Source organism: Hippocampus bargibanti, linkage group LG06 (genome assembly GCF_051943395.1).
Source record: "Hippocampus bargibanti isolate YZ-2025 linkage group LG06, ASM5194339v1, whole genome shotgun sequence".
NCBI classification, from domain to species: Eukaryota; Metazoa; Chordata; class Actinopteri; order Syngnathiformes; family Syngnathidae; genus Hippocampus; species Hippocampus bargibanti.
The window spans coordinates 25,074,744-25,095,184 of record NC_142739.1 but is presented as its reverse complement, the minus strand read 5'-3'; the positions used below and the strand labels follow the sequence as shown (position 1 = coordinate 25,095,184).

The 20,441-nt window shown below is 42.0% G+C and overlaps 2 protein-coding genes across 2 annotated transcripts; one reads left to right on the top strand and one right to left on the bottom strand.

Annotated features, from left to right (window-relative positions):
- Window positions 1-39: 39 nt before the first annotated feature.
- On the bottom strand, window positions 40-2,956 carry LOC148896946 (transmembrane protein 79-like). Its single transcript, XM_088999011.1, has 5 exons — window positions 2,819-2,956; window positions 1,808-1,930; window positions 1,535-1,729; window positions 416-647; window positions 40-339 (listed from the first exon to the last, which is right to left on the bottom strand). Exons 2-5 carry the CDS (start codon window positions 1,917-1,919, stop codon window positions 144-146), a joined length of 735 nt encoding a protein of 244 aa, XP_088855137.1. The 5' UTR covers window positions 1,920-1,930; window positions 2,819-2,956; the 3' UTR covers window positions 40-143.
- LOC148896945 (rho guanine nucleotide exchange factor 2-like) lies at window positions 2,783-20,412 on the top strand. The gene is made up of 23 exons (XM_088999004.1): window positions 2,783-2,922; window positions 3,896-4,405; window positions 8,658-8,805; window positions 9,827-9,894; window positions 10,397-10,460; window positions 10,528-10,660; window positions 10,733-10,836; window positions 11,746-11,889; window positions 11,984-12,234; window positions 12,312-12,437; window positions 12,577-12,694; window positions 12,993-13,241; window positions 13,308-13,384; window positions 13,464-13,636; window positions 15,458-15,525; window positions 15,601-15,822; window positions 15,905-15,982; window positions 16,066-16,115; window positions 16,850-16,891; window positions 16,966-17,016; window positions 17,088-17,357; window positions 18,520-18,682; window positions 19,776-20,412. The coding sequence occupies exons 2-23, from the start codon at window positions 4,349-4,351 to the stop codon at window positions 19,823-19,825; spliced, it is 2,706 nt and encodes a 901-aa protein (XP_088855130.1). The 5' UTR covers window positions 2,783-2,922; window positions 3,896-4,348; the 3' UTR covers window positions 19,826-20,412.
- The last annotated feature ends 29 nt before the right edge of the window (window positions 20,413-20,441 follow it).

Sequence of the window (20,441 nt, the reverse complement as noted above, 5' to 3'; positions counted from 1 at the left end):
CAAAGCAATCATATTTATTGAGAAAAAAGGGTAGTGTGGTATCGTCAGTAATAGGCTTTTATTATGAAAGGACAGCAAGCGTTTGAAAATAAGCCCTGTCAACCTGACGCCGCAGCAAGTCCTTGGTCTGCAGCTCTTGCTTTTCACCCCCAGAACCTCTGTTGGCCGACGGGCACAATCGTGACGGGACGATAAGCCGAGCTCCACATAGATGCCGACTCGGCCGTGTAGATGAATACCAAGTTGGCCACCATCATCACCAGAGAAGGTAGCAAAGACAAGCCCAGTCCAAAAGCGCGAACGCTGCTTCCAAATGCGGCGGCCATCCAGTAAACCAACCTACCGGAGAAAAACAAGGTTGCTTTAATGGCACTTGCGCCAGAGCCCAAATCCAAACGTTTAAGTGGCCGCGCACCGTCCCAAGGCGAAGATGATGGCGAATAGTGGCACGAGCTTCAGTTGCTCTTGGCTCAGATAGATCGCCATGACAACCAGTTGCAAGAAGTACATCAAGAAGAGGCTGACAGATTCCCGCGTGTAGTTCCTGTGAACGCTGAGGTCCTCAAGATCGGACGATTCCTCAATTTCATCTAAAAGTGGCCTAACCACGCCAAACTTGAAACGAGCCACACCCACCGCCAGCCAGCCTGACCAGCACATAAAAAAAAAAAAAAAAAAAACAGTTTAGTCTGATGGACAGAAGGTTTAAAGGACAACCGACACCTCCTGACAAGTTGTGTCCATAATTTGTAAAATCACTTAAAATGACTTCTACTGAGCGTGTTTTACAAAGTTTACATATAGCTATATTTTACGTTTTAAGACTCGCGCTGAATATTCAGGAAGTCTTGTTTTTGAGTTGGTGACGATTCCTTACGTGACGTCACGTCTGGAACGCCCCCCCGAGAAAGCGACACACAATGCATTTTGGGTACTTTGTTTGGTCTGAAAACTTCGTGTTGATGGCGAAATTAGAAGGAAAACACATAAATAACACGATGGTGAATTGTTGTGTGTTGCACCAACACTACTATTTGATACTAGTTGACACAAATCAGCCCATTTCCAACAGAGCTTGGATGTCATCTTGTGCATTTTCTGGGACACTACATTGGAGTCCTGACGGCTCGAATTGATCCGGGAGGACTTCTTTAATCAATTGCAAACATTTATGCTTTCCTCTTCAGAACTATTTGAATCATATTCATAACTGGATGAGTAACAAGAAAGCATCTTCTCCGAATCTGAAGCCATTGTTTTGATTCTAGAGCAAGGCAAGACGTCCTGGCGTCATGTCACAAAAAGGGGCGGGACCTTCTGAAACTCGCCATCTCAGAGGTCATTTTGAAGTAGTTTTGGGAAACTAACTCATTTTTATTGGTGTTTTGCATTTGACTAAAAATATCAGCCTGCGTGTTTTGGTTATTTTAGATGCGATAAAACGTTTTTCTGATGTCAGTTAGGAAACAAAAAAATGATGTCGGTTGTTCTTTAAGTGGATGGGTGTGGGGGTCAGGGGGCGTGTTGTAGTCACCCAGGACGATGGGTGTGGAAGCAAAAACGGAACACCGCAATGCATAGAGCATCCTCAGGGGTGCACCGTCCAGCAGGGGGGCATCAAAGGGTAGGAACACGAAACCACCCCATACCAGGAAGGGGAAGAAGATTGCTGAGGTCGTCAAGGACACACCAACCTTCAAGAAATCTCGACTCGGACAGCTTTGTCCGCCTGTGACCAAAAAAAAAAAAAAAAGAATAAAAATGTGCGGAAGTCATACCTGGCCAGGGTTTGAAGTTTTAGATTTACATGAAGTGGGTGATCTGTCATCCCAGTAGGTCTGTGGATTGAGACCTCTTGCATGGTTCATCTTGTCCAATTCCCACAACGCTGGGGGATCCGACCCCATGTACTCATCCATGGGTTGTCATGCTTGGTAGAGAACACGACAATCACACACTTTAAGATTGAATGTTTGTTCATCAAGTTCGCATTTTTGATTAGAGTAACAAAGTGATGTCATTCTGATGTAGCAAACATGTTATTCCAGTGTTTGTCAACCATTTTTGAGCCAGGGAGCGTTGTTTTTTTTTTTTTTACATTTGATTTTTTTTTTTTTGTGTCAAACCACCAATCAAAAATGTTATAAAATGACACTCTGAAAATGATTAGTATTTTCTTTAACATTTTTAAGTTTACAAAAAGTGACACTGGATAATTTCTCACGGCACAAATCACTGATATAGGCCAATGTCATTAAAAATACAATAGATATTGATGTATATAGCGCTTTAACAACAGTTGAAGCTGGAACAAAGCGCTTAACATGTACAGCTATCATAGACGGGAAATAAACCAGTGACAAAGATCGTAAAAAGCACCATGGTGAAACCAAAAATCACAATCATGCTGAATCCATTAACAGATGTCTGGTTGAGACAGAGTCTTAGAGAAAAAGGGTCTACAAGCTTGATTAATAATTCTTCCATAAAATTAACCACATTCAAGGGTCAACGTGACTGGCCAGTTTAGCTAGTCGATGTTTTAGCTACCGTCTGGTCATTTCATGAGTGATGTCACTCAAACGAACTTTGGATATATGACGTCCTCAACTATATCCTGACCAAAATTCAATCTTTCAAGTCGAGATTTAAGAGGAAGAGAGAAACGAATCATCCTCGTCAGAACAACTTAAGTACAATGTTGCGAAATTACGTGTCAGGTATGAAGACTCATCGAGTACTCGATGCTAACAGGCTAGCTTGCCGAATAGATAGCAAGAATCAAACATTTCAACGAATTTGGACGAGTTTAACTGACCACTCGGAGCTTCGATCGTGTATTTGTTCTGACTTTAAAGCCCGTGCTGCGTTGAAAACGAAAAAGCAGGGGAAGATACAGGTGTGCGTGTGTTTATGCTACAGGTAAGCTACGTCACATTCGCTAACTCCTCCTCAGGAAAAAGTTGAACGCGGAAATGGTCGCTTTTCCAAACGACGACTGTTGGACAAATACTTGTTTTATTTGGGTCTTATGTCTCTTTAGCGTGTGTTATACGACATCGTGGTTCAATAGTTTGAAGCTAGTTTGAAGATGAAACAAGAACTAGATTTACGAGTCGATACTTTCAATTTAATACTCTAACCTCGTCAATAATAATAATTATATCTCAAAAACAACCTATTTAAAATTGTATTTTCTGTGTAGCTCTCTCTTGTATCTATTCATGATTGTATTTAATTTATTGTATTCTATTTGTAATTGTATTTGATTTATTATAGTACATATGCTTGTATGTGACTGTAAAGTGTCCTTGGGAGCTTTGAAAGGCGCTTAAAATGTAATGTATTATTATAATAATTATTATTATTAACCAGTCACCACAAATACAAAGTATTCCACGGAGACCACATCAGTTATCTCGCTGCACTGTGTGTGATTTTCTCGGAAGGATGCAGAAGTGGTCATATGTTGACAAGAAAAAAAATACAGTGGTGCATCTTGATATGATGTTCCCTGTTTAATGTGAGAAATCATTCACGTGTAATCTTCTTCTTTTCCTTTCGACATTTCCCCTCAGGGGTCGCCACAGCGAATCAATGTCCTCCATCTATCCCGGTTTTGTGCATCCTCTTCTCAATGTATAATGAATGAACGAATTAATAAAACAAAACAATATCGGTAACTACAAATAACACAAAAGTAACATAATTGTCAGTCATTTAAGTCAACTTATTTCATAAATGCATATCAATCTGCGCTTTATATCTCCGCGTTTCAAAAACCATGAGCGACCCCCAAACTTGACTCCAGTATGTTTGCTTTGTATGAGAAATGTATACTTATTAATGACATCACGCTTCCCTTTATTGTGTACGTTTTTTCCTTTCATGTCAGCGGCGTACACCGGTTAGGCGGAGCTAGTGTGGCGGTTCCACGTCACCAGAAGAATGTGGAGCCAGTCACGTGACCTTCGGCTGGTTTCCGAATGGGTGCTGAGCGCCACGTGATCACCGGACACGTTGTCATAGCGGTGTACTCCGCCCATTTGATCCCGCCCATATCTCCGTCGCGTCCTGGGGTTTAAAGCTAACGCCACCGGAGTACACGAGGCGGGAGTTTGCATAGACCCGCATTAGGGATTGGTTGAATGTTCCTTGAGCGGCTTGCGCGCTGATTGGACAGTATCCCAATGCCGCCTGTCACTCTTGTTGAAGCCCCGCCCCTGCGCCCAGACTGCAGACTGCTCGTGGACCGGGATCCGAACCTCGACCGGAGTTCGATCGATTTGACTGATTGATTTATTGATTGATTGATTGATTGGTGCTTCCACGTGGACAATCGGGCGGGATGTCCCGGCTTTTGGAGGGAAGAAACAAAGACAAGATGAAAGAAATGAACGCAAAGGTGAGCCCGCTTGAAATCAAAAAGAACGAACGAAAGCCATCATTGGTGATTGATTATCGATTACAATCTATCCGACGCTTTTGAGTTACATCTATCGACATCACTTTTGCGCCTCTTTTTTTCGGTTCCTCTTTCCCCCTGTCTCCTTTTCACCCTTCCCCCTCGTGGACCGAGTCGGTCCGCTTCTTTATTGTTCCGTGTTCTTCCACCTTTAATGTGAAAAGACGATATCGATCCGTGATCGGGAGACTGGTCGTTTGATCGCTTTGCATTTGCCGCACTGGGAAGAGTTTCCTTGCTAGTGTGTGTGTATGTGTGCGCGCGCGCGTGCCAACAGAAGCAACTTGGCGGAAATGGAAGATTTTTTTTCCCACGTTTAGGTTCAGGGGAAAAAAAGAACATAAAAAACAAACTTAACCTTTTTTTTCACCCGTTACTTCCATGCGCGTGCGTTTACGTGCGTTATGTTTGTCGCCCCGTGAGTTGTGTTTGCGCTTCTTCGGAGCATCTGAACGTGTGTGCGTGTCCGTTACTCGCAGCGTGGCCGCTTTGTCTTGCAGAGGAAACTGGCGGGGCGGGTGGGAGAAGGCCCGGCGGGCGCGTGCGCGTGAACAAACAGGAAGTGAAAATGTACCGGGAGAAATAGTTAACAGAACTTCATCGAGGACTTTAATAATAAGAAGTCATGTTGGATATTTGTAATGGTCGAAAGTGGTGTATGAAAACTGTTCATATTAATGACTACTAATAATTAGCATAGATTCACAAATTTAATAATAATAATACATGTTATTTCACATTTTATATTTATATTCACATTTTATAGACAGACAATAAGTGTATTATCTCAATTTGTAAATGTAACGTGGACACGCTAAGGCTCAGAATTTGATTGCAATTTTTAAAAAATGTGTCTTTTTTAACACTAGCAGCAAATGAATTTCTCTGACCCCAAAAAATCTCTCTATTGGCTATCTGTTGGCAATCTAGCTAGCTATCTGGCTATCTATCCGGCTAGCTGGCAGGCTGGTGGCTGGCTATCTATTGGCTATCTAGCTGGCTGGCTATATATTAGCTGTCTTTCCAGCTGGCTATCTGTTACATGTCTATTAGCTAGCTGGTTGGCTGGCTATCTATTGGCTATCTATTGGCTGTCTGGCTGGTTACCTGTTGGCTATCTCGCCGGCTGGCTATCTATTAGCTGGCTGGCTGGTTAGCTGGTTGTCTTTTGGCTATCTATCCGGCTAGCTGGCAGGCTGGTGGCTGGCTATCTATTGGCTATCTAGCTGGCTGGCTATATATTAGCTGTCTTTCCAGCTGGCTATCTGTTACATGTCTATTAGCTAGCTGGTTGGGGGCTATCTATTGGCTATCTATTAGCTGGCTGGCTGGTTAGCTGGTTGTCTTTTGGCTATCTACCCGGCTAGCTGGCAGGCTGATGGCTGGCTATCTATTGGCTATCTAGCTGGCTGGCTATATATTAACTATCTATCCAACTGGCTATCTGTTACATGTCTATTAGCTAGCTGGTTGGCTGGCTATCTGGCTGGCCATCTGTTGGCTATCTCTCCGGCTGGCTATCTATTAGCTAGCTGGCTGTCAATTAGCTATCTGTTGGCTAGCTGGCTGGCTATCTGTTAGCTATCTAATAGTTAGCTAGCTAGCTTTTTATTTATTTGAAAAACTTATCCTGTGACTGTAAAGTGATCTTGAGAATTTTGAAAGGCGCTTACAATGAAATGTATTATTATTTTTATTAATACAATGCAATACTATTTTTATTAATACAATACTTCCTAATTCATATCGCACTTTCACAAAAGCTGCTACTGTAACAACGCGCTTCACATAATAGTCAACACAAAGCAAAATAATAAACAACAGGAACATAAAAACATGGACAGTTGTTGACAAAATGAAGGAGAAGTCCTGATGGGCCTTCTTTTGGAGATGATGGGTACTGGCTGGCCATGCCAAATGCAGCTCTGGGGACATTAAGGAGGGCGCAAAGCATTTTCTTTGTGTGTGTAGACTGCAACATGTGTTTAATGTTTAACCTGAGTGGTGTTTTCATTTTTTCCCTTCATGTTTGCATAGCTTATCTCTGGTTTCCTCCCACATTAAGATAAGATCTTAATTAGTTCCATAACAAAAGTATTTTTTACATGGTGTAAAATAATAATAATAATAATACATTTCATTTGTAAGCACCTTTCAAAACTCTCAAGGTCACTTTACAGTCACAGGATAAGTTTTTCTGTGGGTAAGCAGTGGCAGCCACACGCGCCAGCGCTCCCTCAACCCAGAATAACTCAAATAAATAAAAAGCTAGCTACCTAGCTATTAGATAGTTAACAGATAGCCGGCCAGCTAGCCAACAGATAGCCAATAGACAGCCAGCTAGCCAGCCAGCCAGCTAATAGATAGCCAGCCGGAGAGATAGCCAGCCAGATAGCCAACATGTACTAGAACTCACTGTTACAATTTGCACATCGTTTCATTTTGGTAATTTCTTAAAATTACTTCATCAACTGGAATATTTTCTCAATTTCGCCATAATTTTCTATTTTTGGTATAATGATTAGATATTGAAAATTAGCCATTTTGTTGATTTTTTTTGTAGTTATATGACCTTAAAATGAGGGCGGCTGTCCAAAATACAATCCAATACATACATATTGGTTTATATAGTACTTTAACAGCTGAAGCTGGAACAAAGCACTAACATGGAAAAAAGGGAAATGCTCCCTCCTTGTGGAAAAGAAAAACATTGCCGGAGGCCATGGCCAGCGCTTTATCGGCGCCCAAACGAGAAAAAAACAAAACCCGAACAAATTCGGGAATGGCGTTCTACGTCACATTTTCAATTCTCGAATAGATTTATGAATAGCAGTGAATGAGTTAAGTGTGCGTGCCCCAAGGCTCAATTTTAGGTCCAATTCATTTTTATCTCTTCGTGTGTCGCCTTGGTGGCGTCAGTTGGAGACACGGCATCATCCTTTATCCAGATAACGTCTCTCTTGACAAGACAGGGCACGCACCGTGGACATCTTTTTTTGTATTGCGAGCCTAAAATGTCATTCTTTAACCATGTGACCTTGATTCTTATAGAATTGTAACTTTTAAACAATGAAGCCAGAGTCGACCTTTTTTTCTGGTTACATGCTTTTATTTCCTGTCCTGCTCTCTTAATTTTCCCAAAGATAATAATAATAATAATAATAATAATAATAATAATAATAATAATAATAGGAAGTATCATCATCATAATCATAATAATAATTGTAATAATCATAATAATAATCATATATATATAATAATAATAGTACTAGTACTAATATTACTACTACTACTACTACGACTACTACTACTACTACTAATAATACTAATAATATTAATAAGAAGAAGAAGAAGAAGAAGAAGAAGAATACTAATACTATGAATATTACTACTACTACTACTACTACTACTACTACTACTACGACTACTACTAATAATAATAATACTAATACTACTACTAAGAATACTAATACTATGAATACTACTATTACTATTACTACTACTACTACTACGACTACTATCACTATGACTACTACCAACACTACTACCACTACTACTACTACTACTACTACTACTACTATCATAATACTATAGCACATTCATTATACATAAAATAAGGTATATTTTGTGTAGTTTTAAGGCTTAGAAAATTAGAAAGTAGAAAATTATGTTTTATGGGGACCTGGGAACGCATTATTCTCATTTTAATGGTTTCCTATGGGAAATTAATTTTCGGGACACACACTTTTCGCCTTACACACTCTGTCCACTCTGTCCGGGAACCAATTCTGTTCGTAAGCCAAGGTCCCACTGTCTATATCTCGGCTAGAGTGAAAGTCCGCTACTGCACTCTTCCTTAGTTCCTGTGATTTGCCATGTGGAGCGTGTGTAGTGCCGGTGGTTATGCAGTGTGACTGGAGTCGCATGACACACAGCTGATTTACCAAGTCTTGATGATTTGCAGAGGGGGGAAAAAAACGTTTCGATGAAACAAGCCTTGCTTTCATTACTGTTTTATATCCATTCGGGACTTATATTTGTTGACATCTGATGGCGACATTGTGAGAAAAAGTCACTAAGCTGCTTGGTGACATTTTTCGGTTGTGTGACGTTATGTGAACATATGGACATGCTGGCGCACTGGAAAAAAAAGTTGACTTTTTTATCTTGTTTGTGTCTGTGTGTGTTTCAGAACAAGGAGAAAGAGCGAGTTAAGGAGCGTGAGAAAGAGGCTCGCTCCAACAAAGGTCACCTGTTCACGTCTCTCACTGTCTCCTCCACCACTTTGTGCTCGGCATGCAACCGAAGCATCACCGCCAAGGAGGCCCTCAGCTGCCCCGGTAATACGAATGAATGTATACACACAATTAGCCCTGCAATTAATATACCATATTTTCTACACTATAAGGTGCACAGAAAAGCCTTCATTTTCTTCAAAAGATGAATCCTGCGCCTTATATGCCGGTGCGCCTTATATATGAAGTAATATTGAGCCATAAGAGGTCTCGTAACTACGGTCACCAGCCACCAACTCCCGCCCACAAGAAGAAGTAGTGAGCAGTGAATGCTGGGATATATAAAACAGCATTTCAGTAATCTCTTAAAATTAATTTGCCACATGCAATATTTTCTCTATTTCGCCATAATTTTCCATTTTTTTGTACAATGATTAGAAATGGAAAATTTGGCGTTTGTTTTTCTGCTTGTTTTTTATTTTTTTTTAATTTAGTGTTTCCCCCCAAAAAAAATTAAAAAACGAAGATTTGTAATCTTTGAAAATGATATTTATTATTGTTTTTGTCACGATTCAAATGTGGTTGTGGATCCCAAAAAAGCAGGCAGGAGGGAGGTGTATTTTTGACAAATTGTATTCAATAAAGTCAGCAGGAACAAAATCTAAAACAAAATCATCAAAACAAAAATGTCCAAAGTAGCAAAGAAAACCATGACTAAAACATGACAGTAAACAAAGCAACCCAGACAAGACAAAACAAACCTAACTAGGTGAAACAAAGAGAATGACTAAATCCAGAATTCAGACATGATGGAAGCAAAAAAAAAAAATCGAACCGTGGCTGACGCTAAAAACCGTAAAAGTGACCGTAAAATGAGCGAGAATGAGAGCGAAGCATGAACGAGAGCAAGAGTAAAACATGACCATGAGACAAATTCGGGAATGGCGCTCCACGTCATGCTTTTCAATTTCTGAATAAATTCGAAAAAGGCAGTGAATGAGTTCAAGGTGCGCCTTATAATGCGCAAAATACGATACATATAGTCAAGACAATTCTATTTTTTTTGAATAATTGTGAATAATCTGTCTCATTATAAGTCCATCTTTCTGCCATGCGTTTCCATCAGGTTGCAACGTGACCATTCACAACCGTTGCCGAGACAGTTTGGCGAATTGTGCCAAGATGAAGCAGAAGGTAATGGACAAATGTCCTTTCCAAGTCAGTACATGAACGCTAACTTTTGGTAGCCAATCAAAAGTGAAGAAGATAATTTGAGAAGGGTTGATACAGTATTTGGGGAAATTGGCAAATTACCGGCGTCGAATTGGCTACTTGCTATGAACCAGGGGTGTCAAAGTCATTTTTTGCCGCGGGCCGTTATGAATTTGGGGAAGCCATTAGAATGTTTAATCCGATCCACATATTACATATAGAGCACACAACAAATTAATGAATAACTAGTTTTCAAATCTGAAGTCAAGAATAATGACTGTTTTTGTGGTTTATATCCAAAAATATGAAATTTTGGTTAAGAATTTAGCAAGCATCATGGAATTTCATATGTTTGATTTGCTTTCGCGGGCCGAAAAAAATGATGTGGCGGGCCGGATTTGGCCCGTAAGCCTTGACTTTGACACCTGTGCTATGAACAAACTTCCGTCTCGCTAACATGTCCGCTTGCCTGTCCGGTTCATAGCAACAGAAGCTGGCGATGGCGAGGAACAGTTCGGCCCTCCAGAACGTTGCTCTGCGGGCCAAAAGTAAGTCGACTGAATATATGTCACGTTGTGAAGAGTCTCTCATGTCCTCTCTCATGTCCTTTTCCAGCCCCGGTTCTGAAAGAACGTCCCAGTTCGGCTATCTACCCATCGGACAGCCTCCGCCAGTCTCTGCTTGGTTCCCGAAGGGTCCGTTCGGGCCTTTCACTCGCCAAAAGTGTCTCAACCAATAATATTGCCGGGTGAGTAGGAAGCATCATAGCGTCCTGTTTGAAGAAAGTCGTCTTATCTATTCGTCTGATTTGTCCGTCCAGTGTGATCGAGGACTCTGGAGGACTCAGGAGGATTCTGTCTCAATCCACCGAGTCTCTAAACTTTCGGAGCAGGACTTTGTCTATGGAGTCGCTCACTGACGATGGTGTGTAGATTCCCCAACTGCTTATGACTCTCGGTCTCTAGTTTTGAGACGATATTATAGCTGGCTATCTATTAGCTATCTATTAGCTGGATGGCTTTGTGGCTATTTAGCTGTCTGGCTGAATAGAAAGCTAGCTATCTATTAGCTGGCTAGCTATGTGGCTATTTAGCTGGCTGGCTGGATTGATAGCTGGCTATCTATTAGCTATCTATTAGCTAGCGAGCTATGTGGCTATTTAGCTGGCTGGCTGGATAGATAGCTGGCTATCTATTAGCGATCTATTAGCTAGCGAGTTATGTGGCTATTTAGCTGGCTGGCTGGATAGATAGCTGGCTATCTATTAGCGATCTATTAGCTAGCGAGTTATGTGGCTATTTAGCTGGCTGGCTGGATTGATAGCTGGCTATTAGCTATCTATTAGCTAGCGAGTTATGTGGCTATTTAGTTGGCTGGCTGGATTGATAGCTGGCTATCTATTAGCTATCTATTAGCTAGCGAGCTATGTGGCTATTTAGCTGGCTGGCTGGATAGATAGCTGGCTATCTATTTGCTATCTATTAGCTGGCTAGCTGTATGGCTATTTAGCTGGCTGGATTGATAGCTGGCTATCTATTTGCTATCTATTAGCTAGCGAGCTATGTGACTATTTAGCTGGCTGACTGGATAGATAGCTGGCTGGATAGATAGCTGGCTTTCGATTAGCTATCTATTAGCCGACTAGCTATGTGGCTATTTAGCTGACTGGCTGGATTGATAGCTGGCTATCTATTAGCTATCTATTAGCTAGTGAGCTCTGTGGCTATTTAGCTGGCTGGCTGGATTGATAGCTGGCTATCTATTAGCTGGCTAGCTAAGTGGCTATTTAGCCGGCTGGCTGGATAGAAGATTGAAGGCTGAGGTTTCCTATAGGAGACTGTTGGTGGAGCCCCCTGCTGGAGGAACTGCAGGTGGAAGGCCGTAGCGTTCAAGCCGACAGCTGGAGTCTGGTGGTGGAACCCAAATTCCTGCAGACGCTCCATAAAGATCTGATTAAACAACAAGACGTCATCTATGGTACCGCCACACCTGACAGGAACGGTTTCAGAGACCGTTGACAATATACGTTTGAGCGTTCTTGACGATATCCTACCGTTTGTTCACCGGGCAGAGTTAATTCAGACGGAATTCAACCACGTCCGCACGTTACGCATCATGGAGGGTGTGTATAGGCGTGGTATGCAAGAGGAGGTGATGCTGGAGGCGGGGGTGGTCCATACCATCTTTCCGTGTCTGGACCAGCTGCTGGAGATCCATACCGCTTTCCTCGCCCAACTTGTGGCCCGAAGGAAACAGGGCACCGTCGAGGGGAGCGAATCCAACTTTATCGTCCCGAATATCGGAGAGTTGCTCCTGGCGCAGGTGAGAACGCCACGTGGATGTCCGTGGAATCCGACAATGGAATCGGTCAGTGAACAGCGTATCTGTGTCTCGTCCAGTTTTCTGGTCAGTGTGCAGACGACATGAAGAAAGTTTATTCGGAATTTTGCAGTCGTCACCCGAAAGCTGTAAAACTCTACAAAGACGTTCTAACTCGTGACCGAAGACTGCTGCACTTCATCAGGGTAAGTTAGCTAAGCCTTGATGAGTTAGCGTTAGCTCTTAGTATCTTTCTGTGGAAGGACAGGGATCTCCATTGTTATCTGCTCCACTGCTGATGATTGAATGTTCTCTACTAAGAATGGTGCCCTTGTGTTTGCCTAGCGTGCCTGCCGCGGTCCTCTGTTGCGCCGTCACGGCGTCCCGGAGTGCATCCTGCTGGTCACCCAGAGGATCACAAAGTATCCTGTTCTTATTCAGAGGATTTTGGACAACACCAAAGGTTGGCTACTGTCCATCCATCCGTTCCAGATACTGTTGTTTCAAGTCCATCGTGAAACAGAAATGTAGCTTGTTGCTAGCAGAAGCTTTGGTTAATGTTCTGGTGCTACGAAGCAGGAACAGGAACAGGGATTCCATTGGGGAAATGGAAAATTTTATTCTCGGGGGAATATGGGGCAGGGAAGTGAAGTCAGAGTAGCTTCAGTCAAAAACCGCCAGGTCAATAGGGTCTTGGTCACGGTTTGCGGGTTGCTCATCAAGTTCACACGAACATTCACGATCATCTGACCACCCGCCAGGCAATGAGGAGGAGGTGCGAGCACTGGAACGAGCCTTGGTCCTCCTCAAGGAGCTGATCGTCTCTGTGAATAAGGAGGTTCTGGAGCTAGACCGGACTAGGAGGCTGCAGGAAGTCCAAGCTCGGCTGGATCCACGGGCTCAAGCGCAGGTTCGTGGCGGCGGAGTGTTCCGCGGAGGTGAACTTCTGCGAAGAAAGCTCCTCCATGAAGGAATGCTCCTTTGGAAGGTCCAAGGCTCCAGGATGAAAGGTACGGCGGCACCAGAGTCTGGTAACCGTGTGGGTGTGTGGTGACCTGTCTCATTTGGATTTCCAGATGTTCACGTCCTACTGATGTCAGACATCTTGATCTTCCTCCAGGAAAAGGACCAGAAATTCACTTTTGCGTCGTTTGTACGTTCCCGATGATGACTCAAAGAGATTTGTTCACTCGTTTGCCTCAGCTTACATTACGTTTTTTTGCGTGTGATAGGACAAGTCACCGGTGGTCTCCCTGACCAAGCTCATTGTCAGAGATATAGCCAATCAGGAGCGAGGGATGTACCTGATCAGTGACTCCACCCCTCCGGAGATGTACGAGCTGCATGCCTCTTCCAAAGACGACCGACGCACTTGGATGAACGTCATACAGCAGGCATCGCTCAGGTAGCGCCGCCGCGCGACCGCCACGTATCTCCGCTAGCGCCGCTACGTGGCTACCGTCACTGCTAAATGCGTGTCTCCATAGAGGGTGCTCTATATGGTGGTGTTGTGCTTGTAATCGGACAATGTCCATCCTCAAGTTGTTGACTTTAGTATACGGAGCTTTGAATAGTGCAAAAATCTGTGATACAACTGGAATATGTATGATATTTTTTTTAAATGGCAATTTTTGTTTGGAGACAGTGAAATGGCGAGGGATGACTGTGTTGTACTCTGGTGCCTGTCCACGTCTTACACTCCAAACGTTTTGTGTTACAAAAAAAAATTGGACGTTCTTAACATATAACAGCAATTAATAGAAATAAATGTCAGCGAGCCATTGTATGTTTCACATGTTTCACATTTTTCTTTTTTAATTATAAAAATTATTTTAATTTTTAAATATTTTAATAATCATTAATAGTCATAATTAAATAAATTATCAAATACCTACATAAATATACAAATAAATAAATAAATAAAATTATACAAATATATTGTAATATATCATAATAAATGAATATAATATATAATAATAAATAATATCATAAAATAATTTATTAATAGTAATTAAATGTTAATTTTAAGTTTAATTTTCAGCTATGTTAACTCATTCACTGCCATTCGCAAATTTATTCGGGAATTGAAAATAACAGGGTTTGTTCGGGTTTTGTTTTTTCTTGCTTAGGTGTCGATAAAGCGCTGGCCAGACCTCTGGCAAGTTTTTTCCTTTCCACAAGGGGGCAGCATTTCCCTTTCTTTCATGTTAGCGCTTTGTTCCAGCTTCAGCTGTTGTTAAAGCGCTATATAAACCAATATGTATGTATTGCATTGTATTTTGGACAGCGGCCCTCATTTCAATCTCATATAACTCCAGACCCATATAACTTAGGAATTATCTCTTTTTTCTGATGAAAAAAAATAGTCTAAGTTTTCTAATGCTGCATTAAATGTTTATGTAGCCCTAAAACTCAATATTCTGTGGGTCCCGATATTTGAGCGACATTGACAAAAACTCTGACACTGAAGTGGACACATTTTTGCACATCGTCTGGCAGTGAATGAGTTAAGCATGTGAGTTGGTTCATTTGGAACATGAATATAAAAATTCAATTGACATTGACAGTCAATTTTACTCCTTTTCTTGATTGTCACCATTCCATAAAATTTGGGGAGGAAAGGATCATTCAGTCAATTACTGATACTTATACTACTGTAACTTATACTAATTGGCTGTTCATAATTGAGCCTCTCGAGCAGGGGTGTCAGTCATATCTTGCCGCGGGCCACATTGTAGTTATGGTTTCCTCTCGAGGGCCGTTATGCATTTGGGGAAACCATTAGAATGTTTCATCCCCTCCACATATTACATCTAGAGTGCACAACAAATTAATGAATAACCCGTTTTCAAATCTGAAGTCAAGAATAATGACTGTTATTGTGGTTTACATCCAAAAATATGACATTTTGGTTAGGATTTTAGCAAGCATCATGGAATTTCACAAGTTTGATTTGCTTTCGCGGGCCAAAAAAAAATGATGTGGCGGGCCGGATTTGGCCCCTGGACCTTAACTTTGACACCTGTTCTCTAGAGAGCAGCACTTAGCAAGCGCAGATAACAGCGCTACTGCCCAATGTATTAATTCTACATGCGGGCCAGAAGTTATTGATTTTATGACGGAAGCTGTGGACCGGATGAAAATAGACCACGGGCCATATTTAGCCCCCGAGCCGCACTTTGGACAACTCCGTCTTACACCCTATCTACATGTGTGTGTGTTGCAGTTGTCCATCCAGAGAAGAATTCCCTTTAATCGAAACAGAAGACAAAGCTTTACTACGCCGACTTAAAGGTAGCGCCTTGCCTGACTCCATTTTGTTAATTGCTGTCTTTTTTCTTAACCATTATCGCCCTTTATCTTTTTCAGCGGACATCTTGCAAAAGGATCGTGAGGTTTTGGAGTTGCTGCAGGAGAGGGTGACTTTATTTTCGGAATTGGCCGAAGCGACGGGAAGAAGCGGCGTTGGGGAAGGAGCTCCAGAAATTGGCGGGAAAACTTCCAGATCATCCGATAACAGGAAGTTATTCCGAGCGGATGCCTCTCACGCCCCTCCCGCTGGACCGTTGCTCACCGGGGCCATCCGAGAAGGTGCGGCTGAAGGTCACTTGTGTCAATAATGCAATGAGAAGGCCGTAGGACTTATTGTGTGGGTTTTTTTTTGGGTGCTCAGTGGACAAACTGAGCCATTTGCTGGCAGGATGCAGCATCATCAAAGCATCGGTCGCTAACTGCAACCAGGAAATGACCAGTAAGGGGCCGCCGTTGTTAAAAATCATTTGAATTTCAAAATAAAAATACTTCATCATCATCCAATTTTTGTTTTTGCATCAGACGGCGAACCCGCGACGCTCAACGTGTCTTCCGAGCTCAACTCTTCCAAGGTATGTGAAGCCACACGCGTCAATCAAATGAATAAAACGTACCTCTTGTAAAGTCACCAGTCATGTTTTGATGATTTCATCTCATTTCCTGTCATATTTGTACATAATTAAGATGTATATTGTCCGAATGGGGGGGGAAAAAAATGGAGTCAAAATCACATTACAAATAGTAGTCTTGGTGCAACACACAACGATTCACCATCGCATTATTTATGTGTTTTCTTTCTAATTTCGCCATCAACATGGATCAACACGAAGTTTTCAGACCAAACAAAGTACCCAAAATTTAAAATAAAAAAGCGCATTGTGTGTCGCTTTCTCAGTCAGCGGCGTTCCAGACGTGACGTCACGTCAGGCATTGTCCTCAACTCGAAAACAAGACTTCCTGAATATTCAGCGCGAGTCTTAAAACGTAAAATATAGCTATATGCGGTGGAATCTTTGTAAAATACGCTCAGTAGAAGTCATTTGAAGTGATTTTACAAATTATGGACACAACTTGTCCGGAGGCGTCGGTTGCCCTTTAAGGCTTATTTAGTAGAAAATTATGTTTTATGGGGACATGGGAACGGATTATTCTAATTTTTAATGGTTTCTTATGGGAAATAAATGTTCGGCAGACAAACCTTTCGCCTTAGATACACTTTCTGGAACCAATTAAGTTTGTTATCACTGTATTATGGAGCCGCTGAAACGTTGGATAAGGAAATTGATTGCCCTTGTTCGTCTTGCAGGACACAAATGGAAACCAGGTTCAGGAGGCCACGTTAAAGGAGGTGCGACCCTGCCGTCACGCGTGTGTATCGAGTATTCGCCGGCGACCTCTCTAACTCAATCATTGTGTCCGCAGAAAGTTTGTAAGCATCTGATTAACGTGAGCGCGCAGCTTCACGTTCTTCAGGTCAGTAGCCGTCGTCATGGATTGGCTCGAGCTTTTATTTTTGTTAACTCGTTGACTCCGCCTCCCCTCAGGCTGCCGTCATTCGCCAAGACTCAGTGGTGGAGCTGTTGGCCAAAAACGGCCCCGCCTCCGGACCCCGCCTCAGTCGCTCCGTGTCCCGAGATACGGGTTTGGACGGCGGTAACGGCGAGGTCGCGCTGCTGAAACGGCAAGTGGACCTTCTGCAGGATGAAGTGAAGCGGCTGAGGGCTCGGGAGGAGGAGCCTGGCAAACAGGAAGTGCAGCTTAGCGGCAGGAGGAGGAGCAACGGAGACCTGTGTGACGTCAACAAGGGAGAATCGGTAGGGAAACCGTTGCGGGTCTTTGAGTGACGCCCCATTCTGGTCATATTTCATGAAGTGGTGTGATTGGTGGCCCATTAGTTGAGTGGTTAGCACACTGACTTCACCGTGCAGAGGTCGTGAGTTCAAATCCCACTTTTTTGCATGTTCTGCGTGGGTTTTCTCCGGGTCCTCCAGTTTGTTTCCACACGCGACAGCGTTCACTCTACCCGGATGTAACTCAAATAGACAGAACATACTGTATATATACACACATGAATCATCGAACGAATCATTGAATGAATCACCGTACGAATCATCGTCCCAATCATTGAACAAATCAATGAACGAGTCATTGAACAAATCAATGAATGAATCATTGAACGAATCAATGAATGAGTCATTGAATGAATCAATGAACGAATCATTAAACGAATCATTGAACGAATCAACGAATGAATCAAAGAACGAATCACCGCATGAATCATTGAACGAATCATTGAAAGATTCATTGAAAGAATCACAGTACGAATCGTTGAACGAGTCATTGAACGAGTCATTGAACAAATTATTGAATGAATAACTGAACGAATCATTGAACGAATGAACTGACGAATCATCGTACGAATCATCGAACTGATCATCCTACGAATCATCGAATGAATCATCGATCGAATCAATGAACGAATCCTATTGAATCAATGAATGAGGGGGATGTTATAGCCAATCAAACAGGAACCAATACCGAGCCATAAATGATGGCTGAAATGTGATTGGTTCAATGTTTAAATACGAAAACACTCGTCTGGAAGCAGCACAAAAGAGGAAAAGCAATGAATGGAAGCTGAAATCCAATTTGGAATTATTTAATAAGAATTCATGGACAAAATATAATTAATATTAGTCTGTGCTTCAGATACTTTTAGGCCCTCAGAGAAGGTCTTGCAGGCCACCGATGACAAATACTAACAATAACCGATCAGCTTGTAAACAATGCATGCTTCCAAACTTGCGCCTGGACAAATCACCCTGCGGATAAATACCTCATGTACTACATTTGTCTTTCGCAATAGTTGTATGGCTCATCCAAACCGTGTTTCTAATGAAGTGGCCTTTTGGACGTTTTACGTTCAAGTTTCCCTTTGCTTACATAGCTTCTTTTTTCATTTTGCACTTTGAACAGTCGAGGAAGAGGCGGGGAAGTAGAGAGCTGGAACTCCACCCCCTTGCTCCATTGGCCACTCACGACCCGCTCGACCAATTAGACGGAGTTCAAGAAGCCAACGAGGAGGAGGAGGAAGAGCAACAAGTTGTAAAGATTTCACCTCGTTCTGACAGCCCAAGAGGTCAGTAGACACTAAAAACTTCAAACGGGTACATATAGTATAGAGCAGGGGTCAGGAAGCTTTTTGACTAAGAGAGCCATAAAAGTTAAATACAGTAAAGTCTCGTTATATCGATATTCAAGGGAGTGCGAAAAAATATCGATATAACCGGGACTATCGATATATCCGACCCTGTTTGCATGTAATTTTCTCCGTGCGTGCATACAAATAGTATCGATATAACCGGGACTATCGATATATCCGATATCGATATAACGAGACTTTACTGTATTTAGAAATGTATTTCAGTGAGACACACACACACGCACGCACGTGATTTCAACAAAATGTCAGAATGTATTATTTAAAATAACTTTGTGATAATACTCACCATTAAAGGACAACCGACGTTTCCGGAGAAGTTGTGTCCATAATTTGTCGAATGGCTTGAAATGACTTCTACTGAGCGTATTTTACAAAGATTCCACCGGATATAGCTATATTTTACGTTTTAAGACTCGCGCTAAATACTCCGGAAGTCTTGTTTTTGAGTTGGTGACGAGTCCGTACGTGACGTCACTAAAGGACCGAAAAAAAGACGCATTCTAGCGGCCCTACCATCACATCAATGTATTTTGCTGTACTTGTTTGGTCTGGGGACCTCGTGTTGCACCCAAAGTACACCAGAAAAGGGCGTCCAAGCGCCATATAAGGAATTTATCAGCCTGTGGAAACGGAGGTGGCCACAGGAGGTCGCCATTTTGTGCCTCTTTTTTTGGTTGAGAGATGTAGTAAAGTAGAAGAGTAGATGAAGTAAAAAAAAAAAAAACTAAATAATATGACAACACAGACACAGCGAGTCATTCGTTCTTCAGCATTTGCTGCACCCTCTTTGTGACATGAAGCAGTATGTATGTATTGCATTGTATTTTGGACCGCCACCCTCATTTCAAGCTCACGTAACTCCAGACCCGTTTAATTTAAGAATTAACTCAGATCGGAATGTGATCTTAATGGATGGATGAATATTTGATTCAAAATTTTCACATAATCTGTCTGAGTTATTGTTACCTGGATGTTAGCTTACAGCTAACAATGACCTTTGACCTTTCAGATCTGCAGGACATCCCAGAGGAGAGCGAGTGTGGAGCTGAACCCAGTTAATGTCTCATCATGCGGTCACCGCGAATAGAAGGGAGTCAACACGCATTTCCTGCTTGAAAACGACTTTTCCCAATAATGCTGTCGAACTTGAAATGAAAATCATAGGAGTGGGTGAGGCTAGTCATGTGTGCAAAGGTCACGAGACGACTTGACTACACTACCCACAATGCCTTGTGGCCAAATTGTCATGACTATTTATTTATTTTTCTTCATGTTTTTTTTAAAAAGACTTCAACTTTCCATCCATTTTATCGTGGCTGATGAAAACAAAGAGGGAAGCTGTTAGCATGGTAGCTAGTAGGTGTCTTCTTCAAAATGGAGGTCAGGCACTTAGAGACACTTCATTTACTGTGTGTCAAGGGACCTCTTGGCTGCTCTTTCTTCGTTCATGTCAAACTTGTTTTTGTTCTCAGGAGAACTTTTTCTTGCTGTTTTGTTTTTATATATAAACGTTTAAAGAACATACATTATTTGTGCTATTTCAAAATCAACTAAGCTAGCTATGATTGTTGCATGCCCCATTATTCATGAATACATTAGGCAGTGTTTATGAAATACAAACTACGACAATAAAGGAATATACTAGGCCGTGATATGGTTTTAAAATTATTTTAAT

What these genes read in the sequence shown, in the direction of transcription:
- LOC148896945 (XM_088999004.1), top strand. Translation starts at nt 4,349, where the DNA reads ATGTCCCGGCTTTTGGAGGGAAGAAACAAAGACAAGATGAAAGAAATG. An exon ending in TCAACCAATAATATTGCCGG is followed by an intron (nt 10,661 to 10,732) that starts GTGAGTAGGAAG and finishes TTGTCCGTCCAG; the next exon opens with TGTGATCGAGGACTCTGGAG. An exon ending in ATACAGCAGGCATCGCTCAG is followed by an intron (nt 13,637 to 15,457) that starts GTAGCGCCGCCG and finishes TGTGTGTTGCAG; the next exon opens with TTGTCCATCCAGAGAAGAAT.
- LOC148896946 (XM_088999011.1), bottom strand. Translation starts at nt 1,919, where the DNA reads ATGGATGAGTACATGGGGTCGGATCCCCCAGCGTTGTGGGAATTGGAC. An exon ending in TTCCACACCCATCGTCCTGG is followed by an intron (nt 648 to 1,534) that starts GTGACTACAACA and finishes TGTGCTGGTCAG; the next exon opens with GCTGGCTGGCGGTGGGTGTG. An exon ending in ATCATCTTCGCCTTGGGACG is followed by an intron (nt 340 to 415) that starts GTGCGCGGCCAC and finishes TTTCTCCGGTAG; the next exon opens with GTTGGTTTACTGGATGGCCG.